Source organism: Trematomus bernacchii, unplaced genomic scaffold (assembly GCF_902827165.1).
Source record: "Trematomus bernacchii unplaced genomic scaffold, fTreBer1.1, whole genome shotgun sequence".
Lineage (NCBI taxonomy): Eukaryota > Metazoa > Chordata > Actinopteri > Perciformes > Nototheniidae > Trematomus > Trematomus bernacchii.
Genome location: NW_022987698.1, coordinates 13,281,634 through 13,293,717, shown reverse-complemented (window position 1 = coordinate 13,293,717; position 12,084 = coordinate 13,281,634). Strand labels below are relative to the sequence as shown.

General features: G+C 39.6%; 2 protein-coding genes across 2 annotated transcripts in view; both read left to right on the top strand.

The window, feature by feature from the left end:
• The first annotated feature begins 137 nt into the window (after nt 1–137).
• rpl22 (ribosomal protein L22) lies at nt 138–3,565 on the top strand. Its single transcript, XM_034139546.1, has 4 exons — nt 138–233; nt 641–751; nt 924–1,048; nt 3,369–3,565. Exons 1-4 carry the CDS (start codon nt 222–224, stop codon nt 3,511–3,513), a joined length of 393 nt encoding a protein of 130 aa, XP_033995437.1. The 5' UTR covers nt 138–221; the 3' UTR covers nt 3,514–3,565.
• A 775-nt stretch (nt 3,566–4,340) lies between these two features.
• chd5 (chromodomain helicase DNA binding protein 5) overlaps nt 4,341–12,084 on the top strand; it is a 61,423-nt gene continuing 53,679 nt past the window's right edge. The window contains exon 1 of the mRNA XM_034139525.1: nt 4,341–4,899. Within this exon, the coding sequence (XP_033995416.1) occupies nt 4,833–4,899 (67 nt within the window). The 5' untranslated portion in view covers nt 4,341–4,832. The remainder of the gene's footprint in view (nt 4,900–12,084) is intronic.

Genomic DNA, 12,084 nt, shown 5'->3' with positions numbered 1-12,084 from the left:
AATGCCCCCGAGATATAAACAACGTTTCTTGTTTTAAAAAACAATATGCATTTGAGCATTATTAGCATTTACGTATGTTACATTTTAAGCTATAGCACTGTAAATGTTAAACAAGACTATGCTAAATCGATCTCAGATAAATCGATGCGATCGATGATGCGGCCGGGTATTATAGCGCCTGCCTAGCCTTTGCTCCTTCCTTTTTGCTGATTGCGTGAGCCATGGCCCCGATTGTGAGTAGTAAAACGTCCAAATAAACTGTATACAGACGATGTATTTTAACTTGTTTTTTGCACTCGGCGAAGTATATCTAATTACTGTACATCAATACAGGAGCCAGGGATGTTTTAGCCTCTTATTGTGGCTTTGTTTACGGTGTTAGGCTAAAGCCACGTTGGGCTAACTGTTTAATGCTAACGGCAGCTAGCTTTGAAACATCGGTAGTTAAGCTTTATGGGTAATACAAAATGTTGAGGAATTTAACTTAAACAGTTTCATTTACAGACTTGGGAACATGATGGCAATCACGTGTATGTTGACAAAAGTGAACGTTTTAATATAATTCTCAATTTGGGTGTTTTTTAAAGGTTCATATGCCATGTTGTTTGTGTTTAAGTAACCCTCTCTTTTCCTGTGATAGAAAAAGCAGGTTGTTAGGAAGACAGGTGGGAAGAGGAAGAAGCAGATCCTGAAGTTCACCCTGGACTGCACTCACCCTGTTGAGGATGGCATTATGGATGCTGCCAACTTTGTGAGTACAACAGTTCAGACATAACAATGCATATTGTCCATTTTACAGAGTGCAACAGCTGCCAGATACACACAACACTTTGTGCCAAACACTGCTGTCATATCAGTTCTGTCCAGGTTTGTGTACCAACCCTTGCTGTGTATGACTTGCTTTTTTCTCTGTACACTTGCAGGAACAGTTCCTGCAGGAGCGCATCAAGGTTAACGGCAAAGCTGGAAGCCTTGGCGGTGGAGTGGTGTCCATCGAAAGGAGCAAGAGTAAAATTGCAGTGAACTCCGAAGTTCCCTTCTCAAAGAGGTACAAAACACCATGCAGCAATTATATGGTCATGCTCTTAAACAGCAGTTATCAAACCTTTTCTGTGGAGCCTCCCTTCTATATTTCCACCCTCCATCACGCATATACCTACATAAACGCATATCTAGACGCTTCCCTTGCTTGCAGACTTCTATAGAGCTTGTCAATAATTAATTCATTACAGCAACTTAAGTGTGTGATATCTTATTAAAAACTTAAACAACACACTTTAATGTGAATGCATTAAAATGGCACTGCAGCATGCATCTTGCTGTGTTATAGCATCCATTGCTTTCAAAAGATTTTTTTCATAATGACGCTTTTGCACAAACATAACGGGTAACCAACTCCCTGTGAACAAACAAAGAACATTTCTAGTCCCAGGGTGCTCCCCTTTTATAACTCTGGGCTCTCCTTGGGGTCCCGCCCTGCATGATGGGAACCACTGTTCTTAATGAGGGTGATTCTACCCAGGCAGAAAATATTCCGTGTGACAAAAACCAATATGTCTAATTTGCAGATGTGTTTGTACTAGTCTCCCGGAGCGGTTTGGTTATTAGAATCTCTCAGTGCAGTAATCTTTGAACGAGAGGAGACTGCAAAATCTTTATGAAATTCATTGAATATAAATGTTGTTTCAATGACATTTGTGTAACCGACGACTTGCCCTAAAACATGAAGCCTATAAATATGAGTAGAACCCAAATACATGTATTAATTATCATTATCTCTTTGATATTAGTAATACACCACCTTAAATATGAGTGGTCACCGGTCACTGGCCGATTCTCAAATGGGGTTTTAAAAGGTTTAGGGTTTACCATAAATGAAAACTGTGGTCGGCCATTTGTCAGTCCACATGCGCGACGAGTTAAGAACTGAGTTGAAAATAATTTAAAAGGTATATCATCCTCAACTGCATTTTTGCTTTTACCACGAATGAAACGAAGATGGTATAACCAGATTTTCAGTTGGATTCAATTGCTTAAAATGGTCTTCCATAAATATAAGAAGCATCTATTCTGATCAATGTTGTTTGAGTTACTTTATTTATATGAATATGGACACCACATGCATTTGGAATAGTTTCATACATGTAAACGAGTATTTAACGACTTCTGTCCAAAGAAGGCTTTTTAAAATGGAAAATAAAACTAATTCTTGCATACAAGAAATAACGTTCTGAAATAATATTCAAAATGCAGTTTAGAAAAGCATTAATAGAATAATAGTGGTTTTAACACATTTGTAGGCATTTAATCACTTGTGCGTTCCAATTCATATACTACCTTACTAACGCGATATGCCAAGATGTCCTTCTTCATTCGGTAGCACCCTGCAACAATCATTCAGTATTTTCTCGCTGTAATGACTCAGTCCTTTGTGCAGGGGATGTATAGGTGGAAGAGGTTCAAGGTGCACTGTTATAATGAAGTAGTATGTCCTTATTGTTACACACTGGATGCAACAGTACATACTTTGTAAGGGCAGCTGTAGTACACATTAAAGGTAAAACTAACATGTTTGTGATTTGGAACGTAGCCTTAGTCTCCATTTCAGGTAAAGACTGTGGGGTCTGCAACTCAATAGTTTTTAAGGGTTAAATGTAAAGGGTACTAATTATGAATGGCCCATGGACAAACCCAGGGTTAAGACTCTATGATGTCAGTGTTTATTTTTATCTATTCCTAAAATTAAAGACTTGTTGTTTTTACAGAAGCCGTTTACCTTTGTTAGTTTACCCTTTGGAAATGGGATATTTAAAGTCACTTCAACAAAATCCAAAGATCATTTTCCGAACTTACCTTGATAATTGTGTTTTTCCATCAAAATAGTCAAGTAGAATTGACTATTTATATATTTTTGGAAGTCTTTTTAGATTATTTAAAATATATACATACTCATGCATGAATACTGCAAGAAGACTTCCATTTCTCTTTCCGAGTTTGGAACTCCACCACTAGAGGGTGACTCTACCACTGTCTTTCTTACATGGATAACAGGACCTTACCTGTATATCATCTGGGGCTAGATAATAATAATAATACATTTAATTTGTAACAAAAATAGGGTTAATTAAAATATAGCTAAATGCACACGGTTACAGGTGATCATTGGATACGTCAACTTTCAAAAGTTATGTTTGACCTTATTTAGTCCACCCCCATTTGTTTAAGCATATTCAAAGACTGCAGACCTGCAAACTGCCTGCTGCTGGTTCAGAGTGTATAAATAATGAATTAGTTATAAATACAGAAAAACGTTTTACTAATGTACAATATCTGATGGTTTCCCCTTACCACCTCCTCCACTTGTGCAGGTACTTGAAGTATCTCACCAAGAAGTACCTGAAGAAGAACAACCTGAGGGACTGGCTGCGGGTCGTGGCCAACACCAAGGAGAGCTATGAGCTGCGCTACTTCCAGATCAACCAGGATGAGGAAGAAGAGGAGGATGAAGATTAAACTTCACGCAACTTCAAATACTTTAAATAAAGTTTCAAAAGAGACAAGACAATCTGTCTTTTTTTTTATTGTTAAAGTGCTTTAATTTCTTTTCTTTAGGCATTGTCACAAACGGTACAATTGCATATGTACATACAAGAGTATTACTGTTAGCATCTTATTTAGATGCAATTAAAACAAAACTAGCTCTTTTTCTAATATATTTAAGTTGTTTTCTTCTTTGGTAGTTGTTAAATGTTTTTTTGAACCTTATTTCTGCTTTAGTACTTTGTACACAAATCTGAGCAAGCAATGCAAATTGCATTAGCCTAAAATGTAACCGTAGATCTTTGCATTATATAAATTGAGAAAATAAGGTTAGTCAAAAATAATTAAGCTGGTTATAATTAATAGGCTACATTCAAACACAATTGGGACACATTGAATCGTAATCTCTGTGCCTGTGAGACACTCGGCCCTTGATTTGTGTATTTTGATGGATTAAGTGAAGTTGAGGCTCTTGCTCTCTGTGGTGAGCTCTCTGTGGGGCATCCTGTGTTACAGCTGTGGTAACCTTGACAACAGTTAGACCACTGGCAGTCAGAGCTCATCTCTCAGCAGGCACCCATCAGGCTGCATTTGTGTTTTTTGTGTCTGCTAAAAAGTGCAACTTTGCAGTTAGGGAGCCTGATGCTGAGGGGGTTTTTATCCACATAAGGCGCTAATTGAAAGCATAAATTAGACCAAAATGTATTAACTGACATGGAAATGTTCACTTAAGACATAATGTTGTTTTTTTAACTCCCTAAAGCCCGGATTTATATGTATAGCCGGGCATGCGAGTGAATATTAAAGCAGCAGAAGTTTGTCTATTCTCCGGACTTCCAGGAGGAATGTTCCGGCGACAGGCGAGGCAGAGTCCGCCTGTTAGCCGCACATGGTGCTGCGTCGCGGGGTGTTTTTTGTTGTTGCACACTACTAGTTAAAGTGGCCACTAGTAACTAAGCGAGCATGACTAACTAGTTGTGGGTAAAATTATGGGATGCATCGTCATGGCAACAGACCAGACGTCACAATCTGGGCATGTGTGTTCCATTTTTGTCTTTCTTATTTTTCAGACTGCAAGACCTGGATAGAGATCAGTGGAAAATATTATTTTTTATTTTTTACGCGTGAAGAGAAAGCCCCAGATTCACTCCAAAATTTAAAAATAAAAACATGTTTTTTTAACTGAGCGACGAATACATTTGTTTTTGGGTGAAGCCTGGGCTGCGGCGTCTGGAGGGTTAACTTTCAGTATTCTCAGCCTAAAAGGGGGCTTTGGGGGCTATGAGATAAAGATGCCGGGGTCGCTGAGTAATGAAGACGAGGGACAAGACGACATGGATTTTGAAGACGATATGCCAGGTGAGGGAAAAGGGGGGAGGCGGGGTGTCCTTCACATTATGTTTGCGCCGCTACGCCTTGAATGCGGGGAAAAGGGCTTGTCCTGCGTTCCCGAGACCCGAGAGGAAGAGGAGGGGTGGGGTGCAATAAGCAGAGTCATGCTATTATTTTCTGCACGACCTAGTGTCTTAAAGGTGGGAACAGGGTTTTTAGGGTTTCAGCTGTTCCACCATCCAGCCTGATTTGCGGGCATGATGAAAAACCTGCTGCATGTAGGCTGTTTTTCTCCTCACAGGCTGCATGCAAGTGATTGGCTTTTACCTTTTAGACAAGTTTGTTTTCCAGAGATATGTTTTTAAACCATGACAATTTATTCGCCTGCTGTGATTTTTCTTGAATGTGTGCGTATGCTTTAAAGTGGATTTGCGCTACAGTGACAACATCCGTGTTGGTTTTGTTATGGATGATGCTCTGCTGTTTCCACTTGTGATCAGGAGGCTGCTCTAACTTTAAATGTTTTTCTAGAACTGCATGGCCGCAGAGGTGTGAAAGCCACGTGTATAGGCTACAGTAAACAGTGTTTATCAAGTGTGGCTTGGTGCCTCTTGACTCGATCATGTGCACTGTTGATGGTTAGGTCCCCAACAGCCCCTAAGCTCTGGGTCGGGCACTAATGAACTGTAACCCACATTCTTGACACAAAGCTCACTTAGTTCTCATGAAATGTTCATGAAAACCACATTGGTGCAATATTTCATGCTGCTGTTAAATTAATCTGTCAACTACTTTGGAATTGAACCATTAGCCTACATGACATTTTCACAACTTAAAATGTAAAGGAGCATGATGCACAGAGAATTATATCCTCTTATAAGTGACCCTACAAGACACTTGCCATATTGTGGTCATTTGGTTTTCTTGTTAGTCTTCTTGGAAGTTGTCCATTCTTCCGCATGATTCTTTGTCCTATAGAATATCTGGTTAAACACTTCATTGGTTAGAGAACCCTTAAATTCACAAACATATATCTTTCAAATAGTTTAAGATTTCAATTGCTGCATCCCGACTTCTGCTCCTCTGGTGATTTTTTCCAATGGTGGGATCAGCTAAAGGCTACAGCTGCCATGCCTTTGAACTTAAACTGCTAACTGGGATGTCTGTCATGCTGAGCCCAGAGCCGGCTTCAGTCGAACCTGATCCTAAATTGCTGAGGATCTGCTTCCTGCTCCAGAGTGTCAGAGGCTGAGGTTATGGAGTGCATTCTACTGGGCAGGAGAACCAGACATCTTTATGCCATGGTGTCAGTATGGCTGTAGTGCAATCAATAGATTCATATTTTATTTCATTCCTTGCAGCTTGCTGCAAGCATTAGATGATTTGATGGTCTGATGTCAAGGGCAAGACTCAAACGATGCTGTTTTGTTTTGCCCTCTTCTCTCCTTTTATACCACAATGTGGAACAGTTTCATAGTTAAAAACAATAGATGGAAATGGAACTTAATAGCATATAAAGCCAATTAAATGTTGTCCCCAGCCATAGGCCTGCCTGCTAAGTGGTGATATTATTTTTTTTAAACTGATTATTTTTTTTTTTTTAAATGAAGGTCCTTTGTGGATTTAACAAAGGAACATCCATAGGCCTTCCTGAAAAATGTACAAGAATAAGTAGAGTCAAAATTATGAAAGCTAATGAATAATTTCCACCAACATGGTTGCCATGGTGCATATCTTGCTCATTTTTCATGCTCGTTTTAATGATCTTGAGCCTCAAAAGCTTGTTATTTTTGTACCACTTTCACAACAAAGGGGAGACATAAAATAAATGTATAGCGCTTATCATCGGCACATCATTGTTATCTCTTTCCATCATATTTTTTTCTCACGCAATGTTTTCATAAACCAGATTAATACTTAGAGTATTGCGTTGCGTACAGTAGTGTGCAGTATGGAGAGATAAAGACAGAGAGAGAGAAGAGCAGTGTTGAGCGGTTGAAGCATCATCTCTGACTGCCAGCCGTAGCCTGGGGGAGAACACAAGCACTGATGTGTGTCCCCAATAACCCGGTAGTTGGTTAAACATGTATAAGAGAGAAAAGGTACAATTGATTATGGCAGGTGAGTGAAGATTTGTGCGTAGTTATCCAGTTTGAAAAATCAAAACATTTCCATGTGTCAGTCTTAATTTGATTTATCTCTGCATAGACATAACTGTGTTTCGTTGGCTACATCAAAGCGACACTTTAACACTAACCCTTATAATATGTAGAAATGAAAATCAGACAAAATTATATTGTATTTATTGTGTTTGATTGAAGAGTCTTTGTGTGTTTATCTTATTACTAACCATGCAAATCCATTGTTCTGCTGCTGATAAAGGAAGCAGATTCTTATCAAAGTGACAGACAAGGTCAGGAATGCAGGTCATATTTTTCCCATCATCAAGATGCTTCCATGCAATTAATTTGCTACAATGTAGAAGCATGTCCTCGGGGGACTTCAGGCCCCTAAAAAGCTATTATATCACAGTGTTTATTTGTTGTGGCACATAAAGTGTCCTAATTCCCTTTGTTTCACTCCGGGGGATCACACTGTCACAGATTGTTCCGTTGTGTTTTCTCTTTTAATTGTTTTGTTCTTCCCTAAAATCGCAAGATTATCATGGGCTTTTGTGTGCCTACAAATGTTATCCCCAATTGGAAAAGGGTCTATTTTTGGATCCCTCGCTGTGAAAGTTGACACCATTTTATCCTACTGCACGTGCATGAAGCCTGTGCACGAAAAACATGCTTTTTTTCTAATGTGTGTTTGCAGATGAGCAGTGCAGCATTTCAGTCTCTTTAAATCTCCGTTATAGTGCACACATTAGGATCTTGTGCATATATTATCTATGATAGATATGTTTTTAATGGCGCTATTTGGTCTTTATCCCTCCATCACTTTGATGATTACATTTTCTAATAATAGTCTATGGATGTCTTTGTCTGGAGGCGTTTGAGGCATATAAGCACTTGATCAATGGAGAGAGGATATGGCTCAGTTTTCCTTCATCGTGGCAAGCAATGTTTGGCAACATTAAGTGGGCATTTCCACACGGGGCCAACAGAGAAAGGGCTAATGTGCTTTCCAGTAAACTAGCTTCCTCACTTGGGAGTCGCTAATGAATCTCCCTTCTAATGGGTCAGTCCAGTGGCCAAGCCCTTGCAGGAAGGTCAAAACTGTGTCTGTGCCATCCGTCCACACTTTACAGACGCCTCTTTTGCCAAGTGGAGCTTTGGTCCTCTCTCTATCTGAATCGGTGCCAGACCTCCCTGTGCCACATGACTGAGCGACCCCCCTCCCCACTACTCCCCTTCCAACACCTGGCACAGCCCGGTCCACTCACCAAGCAGACAGATTATCATTCCCCTGATGGCTTCCCCTTTGGGGACTTCACAGGCCATTTACTGTAGGCAGGTGTCAGATTACAAGGCAATGCAGGTGTTAACTGTTAAACACAGGTCTATTTTTTGTTATATAATCAATTGCATTGTTGTCATATTCTTTTGAATGTTAATTACATACATAACAGAGAAACCATTTGTTTATGTTCAATATTTTTGTCGGATTTTCAACAACTATGTCACCGATTTTAGGCTGTACTTCCAGCACAGGGGTGCTTCTTTGCTAAATGCTAACATGCGCATAGTGACCATGCTAACATGCTGATGTTAAGCATTTATTCTCTATCTTCTTAAATAGCAAATGGACCCCAATTATAAAGCACTTTTCAAGTCTTTGCAACAACTCAAGTGCTTTTACATACAGTCATTTGCCCATTCACAAACACATTTATACACAGACAGAGGCTAGCATACAAGGTGACACCTGCTCATCAGAAGAGCCTAAAATCACACACAATAAAACACTGTTAGCCATGGTATCGGGACTCATTTGGGGTTCAGTATCTTTCTCAAGGACACTAGAGGCTTGGGATCAAACCATTGACCTCTTCGCTCTACCTCCTGAGCCACAGCTGCCCTTAGTTTAGCCTGTTAGCATGGTTAAATGAGCTGATTAGCACTAAACACTATGTTCAGCTGAGGAGAGATTTACTGGTCTTTGGTCAGTAAAAAAATACTTAATTATGGCAATGAACTAAAAGTCACACAACCACCAAAGTAATTACAGATCATCTGTAAAGGGACGTTCATATTTTTACAATTTTTCATAGCAATTCATCTGACTGTAAAATATATGATTCAGAATCTACAAATGTTAACCTCATGCCAGGAAAGGAGCACCAGTCAGTAAGATTTAACATCTAGTAATCTGGCATTTTTGTACACATTTTTGTACCAATCCATTTATGTTGACATATTTTACAGACTAAGACCTTGATCAGCTGATGGTACTACAGGAAAGTCAGGAGAATCACCAAAGCATATGATTCGTCCTGTGGGGACCATGAATGTCTGTTAAAAATGTCATGACAATCCATCGAGTAGTTGTTGAGATATTTCAGTATGGACCGAACGATCTACAGACCAACACTGCTAACAGTAGCATGTTGCCAGCATAGCTAATACATACCTCTGCTGCATATAGGTGTACTTTAAAACCTACATCAGTAACACTGCATTGTCACTGTCAAGTCTAAGTGATTAATTGTACAGAAAACGGCGCATCTCCATTTGTATCTGAGCCATCCATGTCATCATCCGTTCATCTAAGAGAAATGCAAGGGTTGCCTGGCAGGCGCCTTACATACATCTGAGAGATAAAAGAGCTCCCTGTTTGAGAAACTGAATACATAAACTCAAGGCTTTATTTAGAAATAGAGATATAAAAGAGAGTGAAGCATGTGGATCTCTGTGTGACGCAGAAAATAAGAATAAGGAGACAAAACCTAGATAGATAGATAATCAGTGGTTATCCCGCCTTAATCAGATACTACCATTTTTTTCCTGCAGACGCCTGTGCAGTTTTAGTGTTATAAATGCTGTTTTAGGTGCCTTTGAATACAAAATTACTCCCTGCACATTTACATGAACATTAATAATAACTACCAGTGAAACATTTGTCAGTTGGCAGCTTTATCAGGCACAAAAAGCACAAGTTTCCCCCAATTAACACTAAAGAAGCTGTGACACACTTCATCTTGTGGTCAAAGGAAACACAATGAGCCTGACATTGCCACTGATTAAAGCTTTGAAAAAACGCTGGTGGTGTGTGTGTGTGTGTGTGTGTGTGTGTGTGTGTGTGTGTGTGTGTGTGTGTGTGTGTGTGTGTGTGTGTGTGTGTGTGTGTGGTGTGTGTGTGTGTGTGTGTGTGTGTGTGTGTGTGTGTGTGTGTGTGTGTGTGTGTGTGTGTGTGTGTGTGTGTGTGTGTGTGTGTGTGTGTGTGGTGCGTGCGTGCGTGCGTGCGTGCGTGTGTGTGTGTGTGTGTGTGTGTGTGTGTGTGTGTGTGTGTGTGCGTCCTGCTAGCTTTGCTTAAAAGAGAATAAGTGGTTGGTGTGGTTTGTGTGTCTACTACACAGGAATCCCTCCTCCCAAACTTCTCACTCCAGCTACCCAGGGGAGAGGTAACTGCATGGCTAGTGTAGGCTGATTGACTCTGATACATGTGCTGCATATTTCATGTCCTTCGTTCTTTCTGCATGAGACACAGAGAGTCAGGGAGACCCGTTCATAGAGTGACGGAGAAAGAAAGACAGGCAGAGAAAGAGAACCACCTTTAATCTGTTCATTATCCTAGTTTAGTGTGTTAGTACAGTATGATAGAAAGCTGCATAATCACCTCAGTAATTACAGGTCATCTAGATCTAATCACTAAAGCCAGTTGTGTTAATCCTCCTGGGAACATGAATGTCTCGACAAAACGTAATGGCAATCCATTAAGTATTTGTTGAGAGAATCGTGTTTGCATGATAAAATGTCGCATAATCACCAAAGTAAATACAGGTCATCAGAATCAGAATCAGAAACGGGTTTATTGCCAGGTTGGTTCACACGTACAAGGAATTTGACTTGATGTCATGGTGCATCTGATAGGGGACATTCATGTTTTACCACATTTCATTGCTATCCGTTTGACGGTTATAGATTTGACTCAGAAACAAAATGTCAATTTAATAGTGGCAAAAGAAAACCAAAGTCAGTCGGATTAAACATCTGGGTATTACTCATTTACACATTTTTTGTATCTGTCAAGCCAGTAGCTGCTGACATATTTCACAGGATAAGAGAACAGTTTGACTAGCTGGTGGTGGTGCTTCAGGGAAAGATAGAGGAATTACTCAATCCAGAAGGGTTCATCCTCTGGGGAACATGAATGTCTCTACAGATGTCATGGCCATCCATCCAGTAATTGTTGAGATATTTAAGTCTGGACAAAAGTCATGGATTAATGGCAAAATGCAGATAGACTGAAGGAGACAGAAATACAGTCAGAAAAAGAGAACAACCTTTATTCTTTCAGTTGTGTTACATTATAAAAAGTCAAATATTCACCAAAGGAATTTTAGATAATCTGAGAGGGGACATGAATGTTTTTACTACATTTTATGACAATCTATTTGAATGTTATATATTTTACTCAGAAACTCAAAATGTCAAGGTGGGATAGGAACACCAAAGTCAGTTGGATTTAACATCTAGTGATCTCGCATTTTTTATTACAAAAGTGTTGTACCAATCAATCGTAGATGTTGTTATATATATCATAGGATTAGAGAAGACTTTGACCAGATGGTGGTTGTGTTCAGGTAAATTGGATTCACTGAAGCCAGTTGGGTTCATCAGCTGGGGAACATGAATGTCTCTACAAAATGTAACGGCAATCGATCCAGTAGTTGTTTACGTTTTTATATATTCCACAGGATTAGAGAAAATCTTTTTGAATGTTATATTTCTTTCTCAGAAACGTAACATTTCAACCTAATGGTAGGATGGGAACATCGAAGTAAGTAGGATTAAACATCTGGGAATGACGCATTTACAAATGTTTTGTATCAGTCAATCCAGTAGAATCTGACATATTTGACAGGATAAGAGAACACTTTGACTAGCTGGTGGTGGTGCTTCAGGGAAAGATAGAGGAATTACTCAATGCAGAAGGGTTCATCCTCTGGGGAACGTGAATGTCTCTGCAAATGTCATGGCCATCCATCCAGTTATTGTTGAGATATTTCAGTCTGGAAAAATTAATATACTGAAGAATCAACAGACC

Bases quoted from the DNA above. Each gene is read 5' to 3' on its own strand.
- rpl22 (XM_034139546.1), top strand. The intron at 752-923 runs GTGAGTACAACA...GTACACTTGCAG, and splicing joins TTATGGATGCTGCCAACTTT to GAACAGTTCCTGCAGGAGCG. The intron at 1,049-3,368 runs GTACAAAACACC...CCACTTGTGCAG, and splicing joins GAAGTTCCCTTCTCAAAGAG to GTACTTGAAGTATCTCACCA.